The 24,776-nt window shown below is 39.9% G+C and overlaps 1 protein-coding gene across 1 annotated transcript in view; it reads left to right on the top strand.

The window, feature by feature from the left end:
* Positions 1–417: 417 nt before the first annotated feature.
* Positions 418–24,776, top strand: part of PALM2AKAP2 (PALM2 and AKAP2 fusion) — a 399,409-nt gene continuing 375,050 nt past the window's right edge. Inside the window, exon 1 of the mRNA XM_063455311.1 lies at positions 418–684. Within this exon, the coding sequence (XP_063311381.1) occupies positions 640–684 (45 nt within the window). The 5' untranslated portion in view covers positions 418–639. The remainder of the gene's footprint in view (positions 685–24,776) is intronic.

Genomic DNA, 24,776 nt, shown 5'->3' with positions numbered 1-24,776 from the left:
TGTTCTCTGCACTTGTCAGAATGACTCAACATGTGAAATGGGTATCTTTATTCAGCTTTTATGAAGAAGGCTGCCTATAATAATGGATGAATGCGATAAAACATCAATCCATCTGCTACTTCTACGAATTAATAGCACATGGACCTTATTATTACCCAAAATCCTTTTCATTATTATTATTATTATTAGTTTTCATTTTAGCTTAGTCACCATTGATTAGTCTCATTCCACTCAGGAAGAAGACATATTGAACCATCGTCTCTATGACTGCAAGTGATGCCAAGGTCGTACCGTGACTGCACACCACATAGGAGGAGCAAAGAAGTCTGAGACGTAGTGAGAAAAAAAAAGAATCCCTAGTAAGTGTTGAGGCAATGCTTGTCCTCTGTGCTCTCACAGCACATACAGGGTTAGTGTGACAGCAGAGACAGGCTCAGAGCTGGGAGACACTGCTCTATCTAGAATGGGCTATCTCTGAGCCTGCTGCTGGAGGAGGTTCTCTCACAAGTGGTTTGACTTGACTCAGAAAAGCTGCCTTCTTCACTGAAGACTGATTGGAGTTCACTGCATTTCCCTGGCTGACAGCAGAGATATTTTGTATTCTTTTTCCATTTCCCTCTTTTACTTTCCCCTCCAAGGATGGCGGAGGCAGAGTTGCATAGGGAGCGCCTGCAAGCCATAGCAGTAAGTGTATGGTTTCATTTCATTTGATCTTTTTGCACTGTGTGTGTGTGTTAGCTGTCTGGTGTGAGGTTTCCCTATAGGAGGAGAGAGATTCATTCCTCCCTAGTAAAGGCTGCTGGGCTGAGGCAGCATGATTCTATGAGTTCCAGCAGAATGTCTGCTCTCTGTGAATAGCATGCTCTGTGCTGTGCCATGCTGCTTGCTTTTCTACTACACATGATAAATCAGGCTATATAATATCCCCATCTCAGGGTTCAGGCTGGTCTGGATGGCTGAGAGCCAAAATGCCTCCTGGACTGCGTGTGGCTTTAACACAGGAGACATAGATCCAGTGCAATCAAACCTGCAACTACTGCAAAACCTTATATGAAGCTGCAATAATGCCAACCCTTGCCAAGACTTGCATGGGGTGTGGCTTGCAGAATCAGAATACTGGCACCAGTACTGAGAGGTTCTGCAGCAGCACCAATATTTCTATTTCTAGTTCTATTTCTACAGTTTTACATAATGGAATTCTACTGGTCTGGTTGCTAATCCACTAAATAAAGGTTTCAATGTCTGAATACATTTTATTTGAATTTTTTTTTAAAGAGAGTCATTTATGCATTTTGATGCAGCATTTGTGAAGTTCAGTTATCATTGTGTACTAATGAAATAATTATAAATGTAAAATATTACAGAAAATGTCACATACTTCACCCACACTACTGAGCTATTTATGAGAATCAGCCATTGTTCTGAATGTGTTGCTTGAGTATATCAAAGTTACAATTTGTAGGCTTCTGTATGATTTATAACCTGTTGTAAAAAATACCAATAATAATGTGAGCCACATAGCCAGAGGGTTAAAATAAATCCTTTTTTAACTCCCTAAAATAGTGCCTCTAACCAAAAGATTATATTAATATTAATGTGTGGAAGTCTATCTATTTTAAATTTTATAAAAATGTTAGTATTTTTTTTAGTGAGAATGTCTTACTTTCTATTATATTTTACGTAACAATGTCAATAATTCAGTATTAAAAAAAAAAAAAAAATCAAACCCCCCACAATTAGAGGCTTGTCCAAAACAGTTATGTCATAAACTGCATATTGAATAGCCTATTGTTTCCCATGTTAATACTTGTTTCTGTCAGAGATGGTACATGGCAAGCATTATAAACATGTGCGCTGCACACAACGATTGGGGTCTTAAGCAACTTTTCTTTTGTTACACAAGTTTGTTTTCTATATATAAAGTTTTTCAGCAGTCATTTTCGGGATACTGCAGAAAAGAACAGACAATTCACAGATGTGATGGCTGGTGATGTGGAGGCAGAATGTTGCTTTTATAGTGTTGGCAGAGTAATGAATTAAGGTATTTTCATGCAAAAGAGTTCACCTCTAATGGTCATCAAATTTGATTGGGATTTCATTTCCAGTAATATTTTATGATTTATTTTTACATACAATTGTGTGATAATGTAAGAAACTATTAAGCCATTATTATCTATTACTAGGACTACATCTGCACATGGTAAAATCTAAACATGTGATATAGTATGTGTGTGAATTATCTCCAGTTCAAAATGCATTTTACATTTTAATCCAAAACAGACAAACCCCCTGAGGGTTATTCACTAAAGTGAGAATTGTTGGGCTTTCTAAGTGAAATCAAATGAAATTTCAAATGTAGAGCCAACATTACCAAACTGGAACATTTTTCCAAGTCGTCTATACTTCCAGTTTGGTTAGTTTGTCCTTAAATTTGAAATTCAGTTTGATTTTCCCCCCCAAATTATCACCTTAGGCCATAACACTGTGTTTCCCATATATTATTCTAAATGTGAAATTCCATGTAGAATTCTGACAGTTCCCAGTATGGCAAACTGGCATCTGTAATTTGTTGGTAGTCTAGGGCAACAGTTGGCCAATAATGACGCCCGTTTGGAACAAATGGACCACAGGATGAACCAAGCTTTACAGACCATATTGACTAGGACTGCCTGTCTCCATCAGGAATCACAGCCAGGGTCTGTTAGTAGCCAGACTCCTCCTGACTCTGACCAGGCAGCTGGATCTAGTCCTTCCCTTCACCTCACTCCTCCCCCTAGATACGGAGGAGATCCGGCAAATTGCAGAAGTTTTCTAAACCAGGTTGGGGTTCACTTTGAGCTCTCACCCAGGATATTTGCTACAGATGGGGCTAAAATAGTTTTATCATGAATTTATTGACAGACAAAGCAGTGGCCTGGATTAACCCTTTAGGGAAAATAATAATCCTCTGGTATTTAATTTTCCTGAGTTTCTGTCTTCCTTCAAACGTGTGTTTGATCCTCCAGGAAGCGAAAGTAGTGCTGGCATGGCACTTATGAAAAGCAAGCAGCGGGATAGATCAGTGGCTGACTATGCCATTGAATTTCGCACATTGTCATCTGAGGTCTCCTGGAATAACAGTGCACTTGTTACTGCTTTTACTGAAGGTTTATCGGATACCTTACTTGATGAATTAGCATCAAGGGATCTACCTGACCAGTTGGAGGAGCTTATATCTTAAACTTCTCATGCAGATAAGAGGATAAGGGAGAGAAGACTAAGTAGAAGTGTTTCCATGTTGACTCCCAGGTTTAGTAACCCTACGCTACTCGCTTTGCCTACACCAGAATCAATGCAACTGAGTTTTATGAGATTATCTGAAGAGGAGAAAATTCATATAAGAAGAGAGGGCTGTGTCTTTACCTTGGGAAGAAGGGACACCTCAGGAAAGACTACCCAAATAGGCTGGAAAAACTCTCACACCTAAGTCCAATGAGGTTACCGGCCTTGGGTGTTATGATGATGTCCCCTAAAACGCCTCACACACGCTTCCTCCTACCTATCACCTTGTGTTGGGGTTCTTTTGTCACTCAGATTCAGGCATTGCTTGAGTTTGATAGATTTTTTTTATAGATTTAGCTTTTACTACTCAGCTAAACATACCCCTTAAAGAAAGAGATACACCCTTGGCTGTTGAGGCCATAGATGGAAGACCACTTCTCAATCCAAGAATTACACATGAGACAGATTCTGCAAGTGGGCTTATTGTATAGGGAACTCATAGTGTTATTTCCTCTCCGTCTGCTCCGATTGTACTAGGGTATCCTTGGTTAGAAAAACATAACCCTACTATCGATTGGAAAATAAGGGAGATAACTTCATTGGGTACTAATTGCAGAAAGTCTTGTCTACAAAAAAAGCATTCCTCTTCATACCCTTAATGTACCCACAGCTGATCCTTTGTCTACCTGTGTACCTGAGCAGTATTCTGATCTTAGGGAAGTGTTTGATAAAAAAGAGTCAGAAAAACTGCCACCCCATCGGTCTTACGACTGTGCTATTGACTTGTTACCTGGTTCCATGCCTCCTAGGGGTAGGATCTATCCTTTGTCTCCTCATGAAAACCAAGTTATAGAAGAATATATTCAAGAATCTTTGGCTAATGGCTTTATAAGAAGGTCTTCATCACCCGCTGGGGTGGGTTTTTTTGTTTCTGAGAAGGAGGGGGCTCCTGTATAGATTACAGAGGCTTAAATCGTATCACAGTAAAAAATGCTTATCCTATACCTCTGGTTACAGAATTGTTAGATAAACTACAAGGCTCTACTGTGTTTACCAAACTGGATCTAAGAGGGGTGTACAACCTAGTCAGAATTTGCCATGGTGATGAGTGGAAGATGGCTTTTAACACTAGAAGCAGGCATTATGAGTACGCTGTCATGCCTTACGGCTTATGCAATGCCCCTGCCATCTTCCAAGACCTTTTTAATGATGTACTCAGAGATTTTTAAAACAGTTTTGTCCTTGTGCACCTGGACGACATACTAATACATTCACCTGACATCAAGACACATCATATACATGTTTGCAAGGTGTTATGAAAATTCATTGACAATGGTTTATTTTATAAACTTGAGATGTGTATTTTTGACCAGGAAAAGATTCAGTTTCTGGGCCACATCTTAAGAAAATTTCAGCAGTTCTTGAATGGCCCTTATCTCATGGCCTCAAAGCCATCCAAAGATTCATTGGTTTTGCCAATTATTATAGAAGGTTCATACACAATTTTCCTTCTATCATAGCACCTATAACTGCTTTTACTAAAAAGGGATCCTCCAAGGTGTGGTCACAAGAAGCCATGAGGGCATTTGAGGTTCTGAAACAGTCCTTCTCTACAGCTCCTGTTCTGACGCATCCTGATCATTCTTGTCCCTTTGTCATGGAAGTTGATGCGTCTGAATTAGGTGTAGGTGCTTTACTGGCCCAAAAAAAGAGCCCAGAGAAACCCCTTCACCCATGTGTTTTTTTCTTTAGAAAGTTATCTTCAGCTGAGAAAAACTATGACATAGGTAATAGGGAGTTGCTAGCTTTTATACTAGCCCTCAAAGAATGGAGACATCGCTTGGAAGGGTCCCAAACTTCAGTTATGATTCTTGCTGATCATAAGAACCTCTCATATATTGGAGATGCTAAAAGACTGAATCCCAGACAAGCTAGATGGCCTTTGTTTCTGTCCATATTTAACTACCTTATTATTTACAGGTCTGGTTCTGGTAATGCCAAGGCAGACGCTCTATCTCGTATGTATGATGAGATTGACAATTCAGATTCCAGGGTCTCTCCTATTGTTCCCTCTGATAATATCATTGCTGCTACTTTCACAATTTTCTTCCACGTTATTGGAGTCTATCCAAGTTGATCAAACAGGTGCCCTTCCTAATACGCTATTGGGCAGGCTCTTTGTTTTTACTGCTCATCGAAAGGAATTGTTGCATCTTTTTCATGACATTAAAATGGCTGGTTATCCAGGTGTTAAAAGACCACCTATGCTATTTTGCAGCACTTCTGGTGGCCTTGTCAGGATCGGGACAGGGATCCAACACGCAGAGTACAAACAGTAGCCAGATACGTATACCGGACCTTAGAATGGCCGGACTAACGTAAGTAGTACAGTATAGAATGGTCAAAGACAAGCCAAGGTCGAGGGTAACAGAAGACAGGTAAGCGAGAGACAAGCCGAATCAAGGGTAACAGAGATAAGCAGAGTAAGGTAAACAAGCCGGGTCAAAACCAAAAGGGATAATAGAATACACAAGCACTGAGTGACTAGAACAAGCTAGAACCACGACAGGGCAATGAGCTAATGAAAGAAGCTCTGTTAAATACCCTGTTCAGAGCAGTAACCACGCCTCCGAGGCTTCCTGATTGGTCCTGCAGCAATTGAGTGACAGGTCGTTCCGGAGGAGTGTCCTGATGACAACTTCCTGCCTAGATGCTGTAAAAGGCAGTCACTCCCTCGCGGCCGGCCTTGCATGACCGGATAGACCGTGGGGAAGGGAGCCATCAGGCCGTCTGGATGGAGGAACAGCTAAGTCTCTACCTCTTTCGGAGGTAGAGACCACAGGTACCCTGACAGGCCTTCCGTGAGACGTGACATAAAATACTACATTCTAGCGTGTACAATATGTTCCCAAAACAAAGTAGCTCATCAATTACCCATTGGTCTCCTTCACCCTTTTCCTGACCCGGGCAGGCCATGGTCCCATATCTCTATGGATTTCGTGGTTGATTTACCATCCAAAGGGCACACTACTATTCTAACCATTGTTGACAGATTTACCAAGACAGGTCATTTTATACCACTTTCTAAGATGCCTACCTCCTCAGAATTAGCTGTCATTTTTGCTAGAGAGGTAATTCGGTTGCATGGGATTCCTATTTAAATTGTGTATGTTCGAGGGAGAGACTTTGTGTCCAGATTTTAGCGTAACTTCTGTTCGGAACTGAGTATTCAACTTGCGTTCTCCTCTGCCTACCATCCACAATCTAGCGGTGCTGCCGAACGTACCAATCAATCTATGGAACAGTTCCTACATTGCTTCGTATCACATGGTCAGGACAATTGGTCAGAATTGCTCCCATGGGCAGAATTCGCTAGGAACAATGCTGATCACGAGTCCTCTGGTCATTCTCCAGTTTTTGTCACTTACGGTTATCATCCCACCATACTTCCTGCTGTGTTCTCTGATGATGGTATGCCTGTTATTGACCAGCATCTTTCTAATCTGTCTTCTATGTGAGAGAGGGTCAAATCCATCCTGTCCAAGACTTCCACCCCCCAGAAGTACCATGCGGACAAGTGTCAGAGGGCTGCTCCTACTTATCACATTGGAGACTGGGTCTGGTTGTCCATTAGGAATATTCGCCTCTCTGTCCCCTCCATAAAATTGGCTCTTCTTTTCATTGGTCCCTTTAAAGTCCTTTGCAAGATTAATCCTGTCTCCTATGCTCTTGCTTTGCCTTCCAATCTTTGTATCCCTAATATCTTTCACACCTCCCTTTTAAAGCCTCTGATTTGTAATAAGTGTTCCTCTGTGCCTCGTTCTCCTCCATCTCTAGTCCAGGGGCAAGAGGAGTATGAGGTGCTTCATGTTCTTGATTCACGCTTTTCTAGGTGTTGTTTACAGTACCTAGTCCATTGGAACGGTTATAGTCCTGAGGAACGTTCCTGGGTGGGTGTTTCTGATCTCCATGCTCCTCGTTTGGTTCGTTGTTTCCATTCTGCCCATCCTGATCGGCCTGGTGGTTTCCGCCCTTTGGACGGAGCTAGAGGAGTGGGTACTGTCATACCTTGGTAAGCCGCGTGGCACATGCGGTTTCAAGGGGTTGCTGTGCAGCAGTCACAAAGTCTCCAATCCCACGCCGTCCCGGCCACAGTTAACACCATGCTGTTCCATGTCCAGAGCAGCCCCTGCATGATCTATCTTCTGGCAAGGCTTCCTGATCTTTTTGGCAGCATTGCGCCACCTACAGGAGTCTTTGGAAATTACCGGAACAGGTCATATTATTGGGACACATCATTTGCCCTTCACAAGTCACAACCCTTTGTGTGATTTGGTGCAGGGTGATGATGCTGTCCAATAAAATGTTTGTTCTCCCTATTTAAACTTCCCTCTTTCTTGACATCATTGCCCTGTCTTGGTTTATTCTGCCCGAGAGTGCTTAATGTGTAGTTGTTATTTGTTTTTCTCATTACTGACCCAGCTTTGTATTTGACTTTTCTGATTTTCTGGTTCCCTGACTTCGGCTTGTTATTGCGTAATTGAGTATCTCTGGTATCCTTGACCTTGGCTTCCCTGTTTTCTTTCCGCCTATATAGTGCACATGTTAACCCGGCCATTCTAAGGTCCGGTATACGTACCTTCTCTCTTTTTATTCATTCATTCTGGTTACTGTTTCCCTATACTCTGTACTCTGTGTGGGTTACCCAATCTTGACAATAGGGAGCTGGCAAAATTTTGGCCCTAAATACGTTATTTGTAAAGCTGTAGTCTATGGATCATTGAAAAAACCCAAAAAACAAACATGTCCAAAGTGTTTGCTGGTGCCTTAATTGCAGCAAGCTAAGTATCAGACACATTTACCTCTGCAGAACTACTGTTTTTGTGGCAACATGATTGTTCTATTTTGAAATAACAGCAGAATTTGTAAGAGGGCCTAGGAATCGTTGAATAGCTTGGGCTCAGTGAGTATGGGTGACCAGGAGCCACTTGGCAATTGTCTCCATGTATAAATTTAATGCAGTTCAAATATCAACTTTTTCCACACGAAACACGTGTAATAGTGACTGCTGTGTCATTATATTTATCGCTTTAAGGTGCCATATTTACTTTCATGGTGACATGCAGCGAGAGAAATAGAAAAGAGAGTTACCCACCTAAAAAATCTCCTCACACACGGCTGCGGTCGGCTTTTTAAATCTTTTTTTTTTTTTTAAGTTTTCTTTGCAGATCAATAGGAGTCAAGTTTCTGGTGCATGTTAGTGCATGTGCAAGAGTACACTCCAGGGGGGCTGTGGAAGATCCATGAGACCATTGGGTCCTTCTTAGTCCTCTAGTGTCTACTCACAAAGGTGCCATATAACAGATATTTTCTTTGCAACTTTTCCCCTTCTTTGAGTAATAATATCATGAGATGCATTTTCAAGGCATTTCCATTTCCACTTTTAACCAATGAGGCACAAAGACACATTTATTAATGCTTGATATTAATCCTGGACAGTGCTAGTGATACTGTGACTGTATTTCTATTAGCTTAGTCGAAGTAAAACAAAACACACAAAAATTATAAATTAAATTATATATAATTTCCAGGAAACACAACATGTTTTTCCATGCAATGTATACATCAACTCTCTGTAGTTGGATTTCTTGGCCTCCCTCATATTTACCTGTTATGCATTTCATAATTACTATTTATGCAATGATAATGTAATGTATGCTTGCATATATTGTACGCTACTTCCAGATTTCTGCAGTGATGGATAATATTGCCACGCTGACTGTTTGTGAACATCATAGGAAATGTAGTGTAATTGTCTGGCACAGCTTAGCTAGTTAAAACTGCTACTTTATATTTTTTTCCATTGGCTCAAGTACCTGGGTCTTTTACACTGGTGTACATGCCATTGGTATCAAAGCTGAAGAATAATGTAAAGGCAACTTCTGCCTGGAAAAGTAAGCATGCCACTCACTCTTTACGTAGGAGCTTATCAGCACTAGTGGTGTCAGGGGGCTGGGCACCCAATGGATATTGTTATACTGCACCTATACTCTAAATCAGTGGTCCCCAACTGGATAGTTGGCATTGCTCCTGCATTTAGTATAGGTATGTGTGATTTAAAGCAGTGGTTTTCAAAGCAGTCCTCCCCCCCTCCCCCCCCCACCTCCGAACCAGTCCAGCATTTAGGGATTACCCAGTTGTGTTTAAGGTGTTTATGGGAAAAAGAAAAAAAATGCACCTTAGTCACAACTGGGTAATCCCTAAATCCTGGACTCTGGACTGGAATGAGGGGGCATGAGGACTGGTTTTTGGACCACTGCTCTAAATCACACATACCCTATATTGTATGCAGGAGTAAGGTCAACTATCCATGCCATGACCCATAGGCCCATAGGTCATTGATGATGTCATGTGGGAAGGGAAGCATCCTGCGCAGTTCCTTTAAAATCCCTGTATCTGTTTAACCACAAGCTATGTGGTAGGGAAAGGTGTGCATGGCATCCATGCTTCCCAGGTCCTGTATCATTTTTCCCCACACATGTCTACGTAAGTAGTGTGGAAATTAAAATTACTCTTCTCTGAAGCATCTGTTTCTGGAGTTAGGTAGTTAGTAAATAGCAATATGAATGCAAGTATACTGTATCTTTTTCTGGCATAATTGTTTTATTGCAAAATCTTCCATTCTATAACTCAATGTTTTGGCAGCAGAAATGTTGAACGCTAGTTGGAAAGTTTCTCTCATCGTACAGTTTTGTCCTTACTTGCAAGTGCATTAAGCATAAACCACAGAAATCATATATTGTGTTCACATTATTAATTGGGGGGAAAGAAACTCTCATGTTAAACTTATATCACAGTGTTAGAGAGTTCCCCATGGATTATGGTCTCGTTTTTCTTTTTATTGTATAGAAAAATGCTAAATATTTTATTTCTCATACAATAAAGTCCAGGAATTTCTAGAGTTGTCTGTGGCTAGAAAGCATTGGAAGCGATTTGTTCTTTCATCTTTTTTTTATTAGCATAAATATGGGACGCATCCAAAACTATAAAACTGCAGAGAGAAGGTTATTCGGAATAACAGTTTGTGTGTTTGCCAACAATTATGTATGTTGCTAATTTGACCAGGTGACAGTAGCATGTTATGAGACAATACTCTACTTCAACACTCAGATAACTATTTGTGTACGTTCAGGAACAAAGGCAACGGAATATTGCCCTTTAAATAGGCAGAACTAAAGGAACAAAGCAGAATTCAGCTCTAAAGCCAAATGTAATATGGATAAATGCTTGTTGTTTCCACAACTGTATTTTGAAATAAATTAAAAAAAAAAAAAACAACTACTATACCAGATAAGGGGGTAGTGAAAAGAAATAGCGTTGAAGTAAAACTTTACATTTTAGTTTTACTTCAACTCTATTTTTTTCCACTACCCCTTTATCTGGTATAGTAGTTGCCTCTTCTTATATTATACTTTTGTCTATTAGGGTTACCCCCTAGTACTATCCAGGGGTTTAAATAATAAGGCTCCTCACTCTTATTATTTAAAAAAAATAATTCTATACAAAAAATCTTTTTGTGATAAAAAAAATTAAACAATTCCATCAATCACTGTTAAGTGATGAAGGCTCTTCCTTCTTCAGTTACAGTACAACACCTATACCTACAATAGATGTTTCCGAATGCAAAAAAATACAGAACAGTTTATTTTTGAATCGATAGTTCGTCTAGATCAGGGGTGCCCAAGAGGTAGATCCCCAGCTGTTGTAGAACCACAACTCCCATGAAGCTTAGCATGACAAGGCATCATGGAAGTTGTAGTTCTACAACATCTGGGGATCTACCTTTTGGGTACCCCTGGTCTAGATGGACCCAATATATGATAATCCTTGGCATAGAACCTTAGATTATCATCTTGGGGATTCATTAAAATCTATGTAAAATAATTGGCTTTTGCTGCTAGTTGACCTTGCAACTGGTACTCTACTGATTTACTCAACAAGGACCAAAAAAAACCTCGAAACATTTATTTATGTTTTCATGATAGAATATTTTTCACAACAATTTGTGTTTTCTGCCCTTTTGATGTACCATTTGAACACTATTGGGACATCATGCAATCACTATAAATAACGCAATATACAACAATAGCTGTTAAATAATTGTCTCCAACTGATATATAAACATCTAAATACAGTTGGGCGTACAGTTAATCTGATTTACTGAGCCTGAAGTCTTTACATTTATAAATCAGATCCTCTAAATAGTGTTAGTCACCCTACAGGAGCCATAACATTTCAACAGGATTAACAGCTCCACGTTGTCTTTCCAAAACCATGACCTACAACTAATGTCTCAACCTCAACGACATGCAATACATTATTTTTTTTTATTTTTTTTACCAAGAGACATTAAATGTGAATGTTAAAGTTTGCTTCTTTAATAGAAGCAAATATCAAACGCCTGTTCCCATATGAGAAATATAAAACCCGTGTTTTATGGGAAGTGTTAAATCTGTACAGATATATGCCGCTTTGCACTGACTCCAGCTCCCAGCCGTCTGACAGATGGCCATGCTAAAGGCTAGTAAAAATGCAAAGGTTTACTGCCTTTAGTTAAAGTATTATCATAGTAATATACCTTTAATATTAACTATGAAATGAAATTCTAAAAAGTAAACATGTGGCTCAGACATTCGTAAACTTCCTTCAACGAAAATTACATTTTTTAACTCTTTCGTGACTAATGACAAATTGGAAATGTGACAAAAACGTTTGACAGACTGGGAAGAGGTGGAAGACTTCAGCCAAAACGGATCTTGTTGTGTGCATCTTATGATACTTGCAATGTTCTAATTGAGAATATTAAAAACAATAAAAAAAGAAAGAAAATTGGCTCGCAGCAGCACCCTATTTATGCATGTTTAGGTGAGTGCAGTCAGCCCCTTGTTTTCTTATTTAGAATATTGTCATGTAGATTAAACAGAATCAATATCTTTCTTACACTAAACAGCATCATGCATCCGATTTTAAGCCATTCAAGAAATCCAAAAATGAAGGTAACTTTACGTAAAGCTCTTTAACTTCCTACCCAGACACATGGAGGGAAATGTATTAATTAATAAATGGAACTCTTTTTTCTTACTTTTTGTATGGTTGCATTCATGTAATTATTTATATGCTAGTCTTTCTAGCTGGAAATGTTTTAATATGGAGTGGTATGTTTTCCCATACTCACTAGTACATTTGCCGGCAGCCTCTAGATGGAGATAGCATGCTTCTTTATGTCTGTGTACTATGGTTCATGTATCTTTAAGATTTTGGTAGTGGTGTAAGGTTTTATTTGCATGTGTTTTAGCGGTATATTTAAAGGACTTACTATGTATGTAGGCATTCCTATGTTTAAGGGCATGGAGGTCCAAAACGTGTAAGGAAGTTCTGCTTGACCTGTTTCCTCCTGTTTTGTTTTGTGCCTAATAATCTTCAGTTTTAGTCGAGTGAGCACTTACTGTGCCATTCTTTCCTCGTTTTTTGGGAAATATTTTATTGCTTTCAATGGTGATTACTGTTGCTGCTTATTTAGTTTTACTTACTGGTACTCACTAAGTACCATAATCCAGAACAGCACCTATATTTGCCTTCTCCATTAGGTCTTCCTAAGCTTAAACCGTGATCTAGATCCCTTTCTCACTGTGCCTAGAGGGCTGTGAGTTAGTTGCTGTATCTCTTGTGCAGAGATAATGTGCCAGCATTTTCAGGCATCCAAACCATATCAGTTTCAGTGAGACATTCTCCTTTTGGGAACACCAGGGTGGGAACTGTACCTGGAAAGCATAGCATGATCACATCATTACATGTGCTCAAGCTACACTTAGAGCACTAGGACCATGCAGAGAGCTTTGAAACACTGCTGTCTACATGGGCTGCCTTTAGTGTGCCAATCTGCTTAGTTGGCAGGCAGCCTGTTGTGCATTCATACCAAGCTGACCTGCCAATTCTTCTTTCTAGGCTGGTCCATTTCCTTTCATGGTGCCAGTGACACGATTCACCCTCCCGCCCACCCTCTTTTAACCCACCAGTGGTTCCCTGATTCATGGGACACCAGTGTTGGAGAGTATGCATTTTATACCTGGATTGTCACTGTAGGTGGGATCTGTCTCATATGCAAATGACCAAGGGTCTCTCTATATGTCAGCGAAAATGTATTGGATACCTGAACAAGGACTTACCTAAGAGCAAACTTCTACATTTTTCTCATTGTCAGTGTTATTATGTTTTCTGTTTGTTATTCCTTCAACACATATGAATAACCATCACTCAACCATGTACTTTAGAGAACCATCAGTTTAAGACAAATCAGTCTTCCAAAGGACATTGCTAAACTCTAGATTTGTTTTTTTCCTTCTTTTACTCCTCCCTTGGAAGCATGGATTTCCCGTTTAATGCACTATATATAGCCATAGATATGTAGACACATAGAAATGCAAGCCAGAAGGTTACCAAGCTGTATTAGGGGGCACGTGGTCCAGTAATGGCTTAAATGACAAAATCCTAGAAACATAGAATGTGACGGCAGATAAGAACCATTCAGCCCATCTAGTCTGTCCAATTTTCTAAATACTTTCATTAGTCCCTGGCCTTATCTTATAGCTAGGATAGCATTATAGAACGGAAGAAAGGGATCAGCGCTCTCTATCTATACAAGATACAACAGAAACAATAATAAATAAGTAAAAAGTGGCAGCACACCTAAAAAGTAGGGCTCCCTCACAGGCCTTACAACAGAAATGGTACGGGACATACTACACCATCAGTTGTTATTATTTTTTTATTTCATATGATGTACAAAGACGCATCTACAACACTCTGAAGAATCCCCCACTACTAAAGACTGTATTCACCTCTACAAAGATATACCTCATTGTTTGATTCATCTACCAGTCAGACTATTTATTCTGGACTTCTATTTGCTTATTATCTATTATATATATTGCATTTTAGTCTGCCTATTCTATGCTCTTTTAATTTATGTGGTTTTTAGTGGCTCTGCCTTCCTTTCTTTTTTCTGTAGGATAGCATTGTACCTATCCCAAGCATGCTTAAACTCCTTTACTGTGTTAACCTCTACCACTTCAGCTGGAAGGCTATTCCATGCCTCCACTACCCTCTTAGTAAAGTAATACTTCCTGATATTATTTTTAAACCGTCTAATTAAAGACTATGTCCTCTTGTTGTGCTAGTTTTTCTTCTTTTAAATTTAGTCTCCCCCTTTACTGTGTTGATTCCCCTTATGTATTTAAATGTTTCTACCATATCCCCCGTCTCGTCTTTCCTCCAAGCTATACATGTTAAGTTCCTTTAACCTTTCCTGGTAAGTTTTATCCTGCAATCCATGAACCAGTTTTGTAGCCCTTCTCTGAACTCTCTCTAAAGTATCAATATCCTTCTGGAGATACGGTCTCCAGTACTGCATACAATACTCCAAGTGAGGTCTCACCAGTGTTCTGTACAATGGCATGAGCACTTCCCTCTTTCTACTGCTAATACCTCTCCCTATACAACCAAGCATTCTGTTAGCATTTCCCGCTGCTCTATTACATTGTCAAATCATATATGCAGTGGCTGGTGGCCTTACAATGTTGGGTTTTTCAGGATTAGTAAACTAAGAAAATTATAGCATTTATTTAAAAAAATCCAAAATACTTGCCCAGGGACCAAACCTCCAAGAAAAATAATTAGATGTGGAATCATGTAAAATTCATTCACACTTAATGCCAGATATATGGCATGATTATACAAAGGAGTAAAAGCTTCTTGCACCTTATCTCGAACCCTTTGACTATCATTACGAAAAGATGTATGGAGTTTTCTCATTCAAATGAGTGTGTGATGCCCTAAAAGTGCTGTGTGAAACTTCTTAAACTGATGAATGAGAAAGAGACCTGCTCGTGTAAGTGAACGTAAGGCAAAGTTTAAACATAAAATCTCTTGCAAGTATATGGCTGCTATGAGAGTTTTTTTTCTAGAACCAGAAGCAATTGTTCTGATGATCATTTGCTTGCACACTCTAAGCATAGGATGCCTTAGGGTGCTTTACATAGATTACAGCCTCATGGGTTTACACAGATGCCATTAATTTAAGATACTCCACTGCGTGCGCCAGGTTTGTTTATGGTGATCCACAATGAACAGCTAAGTAGGTGGGGTAGAAGACGGCCTAAGAAAGTCTAAGAATAGATGCAGCTGCCAAACGTCAGGCAATGCCAGGCTGGGTGTAAATTAGGAGTCATGCAGACTGAGCTGCTCGGGATTCATAGAATTGTTCATGTTACATGTTAGCAGTGTTTGGGATAACATGCATACCTTCTTCTGTAGTATCTGCAATAACGAATGTTACACACTCCAAGCTATCCTCCTAAAGTAACTCAAGTACAGGAATGCAAACTCAGACACGCAGGGTATAAGTGCTTAAAGGATCACTATAATGTCAGGAAAACAAAGTGGTTTTCCTGACACTATAGTGCCCTGAGAGTGCCACCACCCTCAGGGTCCCCCTCCTGTGGCCCTGAAGGGGTTAAAACCCCTTCAGTTACTTACCTTTTTCCGCCGCGGGGCTCCCTCGGCGCTGGTGACCTCTCCTCCCCCGCCGACGTCAGCTCCCTCTGCCGGCATCAGCGGAGCCGAATGCGCATGTGCGGCAAGTGCCCCGCGCACCGCACGCATTCAAGCTGTCAATAGGAAAGCATTTTTCAATGCTTTCCTATGGACGCTCTGCCTGATGGAGGCATAATATGCCTCCAGTGTCGCAGATGCACCTCTAGTGGCTGTCCAGAAGACAGCCACTAGAGGCTGCCTTAAACCTGCAATGTAAACATAGCAGTTTCTCTGAAACTGCTATGTTTGCATCTGCAGGGTTAAAACCTGAGGGACCTGGCACCCAGACCACTTCAATGAGCTGAAGTGGTCTGGGTGACTATAGTGTCCCTTTAACTTATCTATTGGTGTTCTGTACATACTGATTTACCCACTTGACCAAGTCAGTATACCATACTTACCTAATGCCCATATTCATACCATGGAATACTCAGTACAATGTTCCCCTATATTTCACTATGTATCAACTCTGCAACCTTCCATGACCCGTGTAACAGTTGCCAATTGTTCTGGGATGTGTACTACTGACTCAGTGTTGTACCTTTCTTTTTTCAAAATAAATAAATAAAGTGTTACTTGTGACTAGAAGATTCACCTCCCCCTCTTTGGGAATGTAAAAAAGAAATAAAACCTTTTATACAGCACCATCCTGGACTTGCATTTACAGCAATATCGCCAACCGTGAGATCATCAGTGATGATGATCTTAGCCCAATCCAATGCTTCTGGTTGGAGCTCTAGCAAGCGCATGTATTGCGCACTGCACCAATCATATGCTATTCATATAGAAGCATTATTATTCATAGAGAAGCATTACTTCTTCTCTATGAAAAGATATAACAATCATCGTCATCTTGCTGGGCAGGCCATACAGAGACCACTGCTGAAGCAAACTCTGTATGGCCAAACACAAGCATGTCTAATGATTTGCTCATGCTTTTCTTGTTAGAGACAATTCCATGGGTCACCAGGTAGCAGAATAGGGACCATGAAATTGGAGCTGTTCCACCTAAATTGGAACAGTTGAGAGGCCTGCTTCAAGGACAAACAAAACCATGCCATATAGATACATCAAATTAAACAGTGCAGTGTATATCTTTTTTTTTTTCTTAACAGGAAGTATATGTTATACTTGCTGGAAGAACTAAGGAATACACTAGTAATACAAATAGGGGTCCCCAATTTATTTATAATAAAAATAATAAAAACATTATCATTATTGACTAAACTGTTTAAATTGCATTGAATGTAAATTCAGCAATTGTAATGTATTTGCAATCTATTTTCAAAGACATATGTTTATGTAATGTTAATGATGGAAACATTTCTCTATGCATTGAAATGTAGTGACGTTTCCAGTACAAAGAGGCAATTCATATAGCCAGGCCTCGCTCTATCTTCAATAAACATGCTCCAGCTTAAGGCTATACTGGATTCTACACCTCCATATGCAGCAAGAATGTTCCTCTAATTAAAACCTACTCAGCATTACAATAGTGCAGGCTGGTTTGCACAATAAAGAGAAAGTTGGAACTTAATGATTATGTGACATCATACAATGTATTACTGTGTATTACGGTAATTTGTAAAATAATGTGCCAGACTACACTACGGTTCATGTGAATAAGTGCATGTAGTTCTAAAAAGACACCCCTATATGTATCCTCAATGTGTGTGTTTCTTTGTAGAAAAATTTCTGTTATGCATCACCTGCACCTAGACTTTTAGAAGTCCGTCCTGGACACAGAAACTCGAGTAATCATGTTCACACAACTATCCCAGAGTTCCTAGCTTGACATTTTCATTTACACATATTCATTGAACCACACACATCACAGTCTGACAAATGCACACTGACGTATAAATACACAAACTATAAATTTTCTGACACACGTTGCACAATCCCATTACATCTTTCCCTTACCAGCAGCATTTCTGGGCCGGCACTGGATCTGCCACCTGTCCCCTTCGCACGTAATGCCCTGTCCCACGAGAAATGCCACCATGAGATGACAACATGATGTATCCTTGCGGCTTCCAGCTCTACACTTTGTGAGGACAGGGGCGGATCCAGGAGTGCCATTGCCATACATTTTGACTGTATGGCGGATTAACTATGTATATATTGTTCAAGCAATACATTCATATACAGTGCACAGTGCGTTTTACTGCTGTCTGCCTCTAGAACACACCTACATACATGGCACATTACTGTGTGATTTACTGCTGTGGAGCTCTGTGATACGTATAGCTAGGGAGCTCTGTGCTACTCTTATACTTTGAAGGGTATTGGCTATTTGGCTAACACTGTACTATACTGAAAGTTTTTCTTCTGAGAAGTTCTATGATATATTAATACACCCTGCACATTACTGCAAGTTTTATTGTTAGGAACTTAGCTTTGTTACATACTTATAAGGAAATCACATTAGGGAACCCCAATAACCTCACCTGTTTGCCTGTCCTTCAATCTCCCTCTCTCCTCCCATCTCCATCTGTCCTCCTATCTCCATCTCCCTCTCTAGTTCTAGCTCAATCTCCCTCTCTCCTCCCATCTCAATCTTTCTCTCTACTCCCAGCTCAATCTCCCTCTCTACTCCCAGCTCAATCTCCCTCTCTCTTCCCATCTCCCTCTCTACTCCCAGCTCAATCTCCCTCTCTCTTCCCATCTCCCTCTCTACTTCCAGCTCAATCTCACTCTCTCTTCCCATCTCCCTCTCTACTTCCAGCTCAATCTCCCTCTCTCTTCCCATCTCCCTCTCTACTTCCAACTCAATCTCCCTCTCTCCTCCCATTTGAATCTCACTCTCGCCTCCCATCTCCATTTCTACTACCATCTCCCTCTCTCCTCCCAGCTCAATCTCCCTCTCTCTTCCCATCTCCCTCTCCCTCTCTACTTCCAGCTCAATGTCCCTCTCTCTTCCCATCTCCATCTCTCTCTCTACTCCCAGCTCAATCTAACTCTCTCCTCAAAGCTCAATCTCCCTCTCAATATTTTATATTGTGTATTTTAGCTCATTAAAGATTTTTTGGTCACTTTACTTGTGCCAATCATCTTTTTATACACTTTATATTGACTTTACCTTTTACCTGACATTTTATCTTGGACTCCAAGTAATCCTAGGTGGGGATCATACCACCAACGCTATCACCAAGGAGCAATTCGCCTGCTCCTCTCTTGTGAGTACCATTTTATATATTTTAAATACCATTGTTTTATCCAGTGAGCACTATTGGTTGTCTCCTTTTACCCTTCTTTTTGAGTGTTGAACATACCCCTGACTATCTAGCTATCGCTCCAATATATGTGAGTTTATTACCATCTTTTTTTATCATCTTTTATATTAGACTGGACATATTACACTATTTGGTTCTCTATATGCTTTGTCTTTTCATATGAGTGGATCTGCCTGGACAAGGACAGCGAGGACATTGTTCCTGACAAGCACTTTATATAGACTATCTGATCTGAGTAAGATGATTCCAGTTACGACTCTCTTATTTGGACTATCCTCAAATCCTGATTATCTAATGTTATAAAGGTCTTATGGCGCAGCCCTTATCCCTTATCTCTCTTTTATACATCTATTAATGTGCAAGCAGTGGCTGGCTGCTGCCGCTCCTTACATCTCTTAGTGGGAAGCCCTCTGGTGATGGCACTTTGTGGCCCTTTTTAAAAAAAAAACATATATTTACACAGTAGCACGTACCATCCGGCCCCATGCTACAATGACCAACCACAAAATTTCACATTGGGCCACAGAAAATCTCTTGGAGTATTCACACACTGCAGTCTAGCAATTAGAGAGAATGGTACAAGAGAAAATCCAGTTAGTGGCACTTATGCGGACAACTAAACTCACCTTGTCATGTAGTGTCCACATTGAGTAGTATTAGTACAATATTATGTAGCAATCGCTAGAGTACTGTTGGTGTCAGTTGACAAATTTCAGGCTTTAACTTTTCACAAGGACCTTATTCAAGAAAATGTCTGGCACCCCATTTAATAAAGTATTATGTTGGTCTATGACTGGGTATAATTAAGTCTGCCAGTTTGTGTACATTGAAAAAAGAGGTACAGGGAATTGCCTATACTACCCTTATTAAATAGGAGTCAGTAAAATTGTGAAAAGCCAGGTGGATTATTGTGAAAACCTCAAAAGAAAATTGCTAAAGCTTCTTAGTGTGTAGGTGTATTCTTATTAAGAGTTGGCTTTGATTAGCTGCAAGAATTTTGAACGTATTTTCCTTTTTTTATTGCCTATATTAGCAAACGCTGTCCATGTTCCCATAGTAACCCATAATATTTACTTAGGCACTGTCACATGTATTATATACAGTAACTTAGTGACAGTGTGCAGGCATCCACAGTAAGTACAGTATTAAAACTGACATTTTTCATGGAGCAATGACAGAAACGCGCTCAGGCTAACATAATACAAAGTGTGCATTCCAATGTTTCAAGAAAACTCTGGTTATTTTTTAGCTCTGGACTAATGGTGGGTAACAGGTAGCTAGGCTTGCTATCCAGCATTAGAAAAGTCTCAGTGACTCAATTAATGAGAATGTTACAGAGTTATATTGATAAAAATAATTATCATTGCATAATGTTTTCTCTCATGGACCCCAGATAAGGGAAAAGCCTTCAATGTTTGTGTTTCTGATGTTATAAGAAAACACTTGCTTAATTTTGTTTTCTTTCTCATATAAGAATCAGCAGTGGCACTAGTTGTGTGAGAGTCATAGCAAAATATGAATACAATTAATTTAAAACTATTTTAGTGTTACTTGAATTTTTTTTTTTTTTGTTATCCCAGGGTGTTTAAATTGGTGGTTAGCTTGTCAGCACGTGCAGGAAAATATCCAGACCCAGTTCACGTTGTCGATTCTGTGATGCAACCAAGATCATTGAATGGTGTTTGCTAGTTATACTGTTTCCAGGTAGGACATAGATTCCTCTCAGTTAATGCGGATCTGCATCTTTCGGAGATCTTTGCATATTTTGCAAAGACCCCTGAAGGTGACATGTCTGGTTAGGGGTGGATGACCGCAGGATGCAGTGGAAGTTAGGTTTAATTAACCTAAACTGTCCTTTGTGGCCCCTGCCATCTTCTTTGGCTTCTGGTGCTTCATTTGCCAGGAGCTGTGTAAGTGCTGTACTTTTGCGCATGCACAAGAGTACAACACTGAGGTCTATGGAAGATGCAGCTAGCCCAGGGAAGTCTCCATAAATGACATCTCACTTTGAGTGAGACCATGCTTGAATCCCACAGCCAACACTTGTGGCTGCTGCTGGGGATGGAAGATAGATCTGTCTTTTGTCAACCTTAGGCTTTCCAATAGGACAAACAGTCCTTTTTTTGCCTTATTATATCTTTGGATTGCATTGGCATTTAAATTAAATTCAGAGACAGTCAGTATTTCATAAATATTATATCTTATTTAAATACTGAGAAGTGATAGAGCCACTTTTAAATAACACTTAAGTCACTAAATGCCACTCAATCTCAATGAAATGGCCTGGGTGCAGTGCCTATGAACCTTTAACAATGCAATGTAAAACATTTTAGTTTTTGAGAATTAAATCCCCCCCTAGTGGCTGCCATACTGACTTTTTGCGGCACTGATGAGTAAAACAGGATCACGTGATACTGAAGCCCCCGTAGGAAAGCATTTTTTCAAGGTTTTATTTAAGGGGGTGGGGGGTGAATGGATTCATGCGCTGTGCTTGTCACAAATGCTATGGAGGAATCCATGATGTCGCAATCGGTGGAATGGTAAGCAGCGCAAGGGAGACTTGGCACTGTATAAATTAAGTAAACATTTAATTGTATTGTAGGGCTGGATAAAAGGTCTGTATTCATAACACTTTAGTCCTTTAACCCCCTAAGGACACATGACATGTGTGACATGTCATGATTCCCTTGTATTCCAGAAGTTTGGTCCTTAAGGGGTTAAAGAGGCACAGTTATTTTGTCAATTTTAGTACAATCTAATAGCTAATTAAACAGTAACGTTTATTTGTGCTAAACTTATATATAAATATATATATATATATTTTTTTTTTTAAAGAAGAAAGGCAAAGCCTGGCAAATGATTTCAATTAGTTAACCCTTGCAGGGCCATGTGCATGACATGTGTTAAGTATGGCACTGCTGGAAAAAATGTGAATGCACATTACTAGTGTGAAGGAACAAGGAACAATCACTCCTTTAGAAGTGGCATTTCAGTTTTATTCTCATATTGGTAGGTTCAACTAATTAACTAATTTACTGTGCCCTATTAGCTATTCAGCTTAGGTTGGTAACTCTTGGGGAGTCTCTGGATGGCAGGCATATTATTACATAGTAACATTTAAGGTAATGTCACCTTATACCAGCACCATCATTAATTACTTGTAAACACATGCATTTATGAAATACCCTATTAATGTCTAAGAATGGCTATCCATTACACTAAAATAATTTGTCCTGCTTGGGTTACCTTTAGTTATTTCGAGTGTGGATGTTGAAAGGGACACTCCAGACCCCTAATGTACATCAGCTTGCTGAAGTGCTTTATGTGTGAAAATTGTGTCCTCTTTATTTTTCATTTTGCAAAGAGTGCAGATTTTAATAGAGAATGGCACTTTTATAAATGAACCTTTTTGCACCCCTCTGGCTATCAATCAGACAACGGGTCCTGTTACTTACTGGTTGTTTAACTCAGTTGAGCTAAACTCATGAGACAACAATTGCCCAGAGCACCTGCATTGTAAAGACTTCTCATTGGGCTGCGTTGAGAAGTCTGTGATTGGACAGACACAGGCAGTCTGGGCGGGGTTAGAATGGGAGGGATTGCAAAGGCTTCAAACAAGCTGCTTTTAGATATACCCCCAAAGATTAAACACTATACCCCCAAAGATTAAACACATACATGTTTTCATTGGGGGAATTTCTAATAAACAGTGATTTTTTTTTTTTATATGAGCAGTGGAGTGTCCTTTTTATTATTTTGCTCACAGACCGACAATGTATGTTGTATTTCAGCTCTTAAAAAGTTGTCAGAATAACAATATCTAAAAATAAAACAGCACAAAGAAAAGAAAGTGGAAAAAAAAACCAAAAAAAAAAAAACCCACCTGACGTTAGATGCCAGGGCTTTATTGTGTTACGTGTGATAAATTTAGCACAGCTATTATTTCCAAATTTTTTCAAAGAATCCAATAGATGGTTCCAGTTATATATGGACTAAAACAAAGTTGTGTTTTATATGATTTAAATAAACACTCTGACTACAAAAAATATACTTTGTTCATGTGTTCCTTTAACTGGCCCCCTTTTTAACAAAAAAAGTTTAAAAATGCAATTAAACGTATCTTTATTCCGACGCCGAGACTGCCTCCTCACTGCTACTTGATCATCTTGCTATATAATAGTCAATCTTGATTAATGTTCTCCAATCAAATACTTCTCATATAGAAGCATTGCAGTGATATGGTACATATGCTGATATGGCCACAATCCTACAGTCCAGTGCTTCTCAAAGTAAGGAGTGCAATGCTTCCCACAGAGAAGCATTGCACATATGCCCAGCCTCTGTATACTTTGTACTCAGAAGGTCAGAAATTATATTCAGTTATTGAATTTAATCCATGGAGAAGCCTCTAGGGGCTGTTTACATGACAGCCATTAGATGTCTGGTAATTTCAAGATAAAAACATTTCACTTTCTCACTGTTTTTAACTGCAAGTCTGCAGGTTACATTATGATACATTGCATAAGCCTGCCACAACGTCAATGTACACCATCTTTGGCAGGTCCTACTCTAACAGCCTAATGCCTGCCTTGTAATGCAGAGAGCATCCACTATATACAGACACACACACACACACACACTCTGCATCCACTATCCACACACACACACTCTGCATCCACTATCCACACACACACTCTGCATCCACTATCCACAAACACACACGCTCTGCATCCACTATACACACACACATACTCTACATCTGCTATCCACAAACACACACACACGCTCTGCATCCACTATACACACACACACACTCTGCATCCACTATCCACACACACACGCTCTGCATCCACTATACACACACACACACTCTGCATCCACTATCCACACACACACTCTGCATCCACTATCCACACACACACACTCTGCATCCACTATCCACACACACACACTCTGCATCCGCTATCCACAAACACACACGCTCTGCATCCACTATACACACACATACTCTGCAAACACAATTCACATATACACACACACACACACACCTTTGTATCCACTATACACACACATTGCATCCACTTTGTTCATTCGTGTGAGCGGACTCAGGGGTGGGCCCTGTGGGTGAACTCATGGGTGGGCCTTGTGGGAGGACAGGGGGGTGAGCCCCTTGGGCCCAGGACTTGAGTTGTGTATGGGGCACCAAAACTTCTGATAAAAGCACTAGTTAGTAGCCGAACTGGGATCACAGCTGACTTGAAGAATTTTTTCCAGTACCGCTATGTAGACCTTAAATTTGGAATTCACCTTAAATTCTCTCTTGAGTAAGACTTACACTGTTAATTGTGAGTCATTGAAAAGCTATTTGCCTTACTTTCCTTTTATGTTAAGAAGTGTCAGGAGCAGGAACGTGTTTTCAGGAGCAGGAATGTGTCTCAGTGAAGGTTACACTGATCTGGAGACCCTACAATGGTTGTGCCTCTGGCTTTAAACATCCACTTGCAAGTTTCTCAAGCATAGTAGATTGTATAGTCATGAACCAGAAAATACAAACTAAGCTTAGATCAGAGTAACAAATCTGACATTTCTAGGCAAAGGAGGTTCCTCAAAGCCTGTTATTGTGAATAA

This window comes from Pelobates fuscus, chromosome 5 (assembly GCF_036172605.1).
Source record: "Pelobates fuscus isolate aPelFus1 chromosome 5, aPelFus1.pri, whole genome shotgun sequence".
Lineage (NCBI taxonomy): Eukaryota > Metazoa > Chordata > Amphibia > Anura > Pelobatidae > Pelobates > Pelobates fuscus.
The sequence above is the reverse complement of the archived record's forward strand: the minus strand, read 5'-3'. Positions and strand labels throughout refer to the sequence as shown.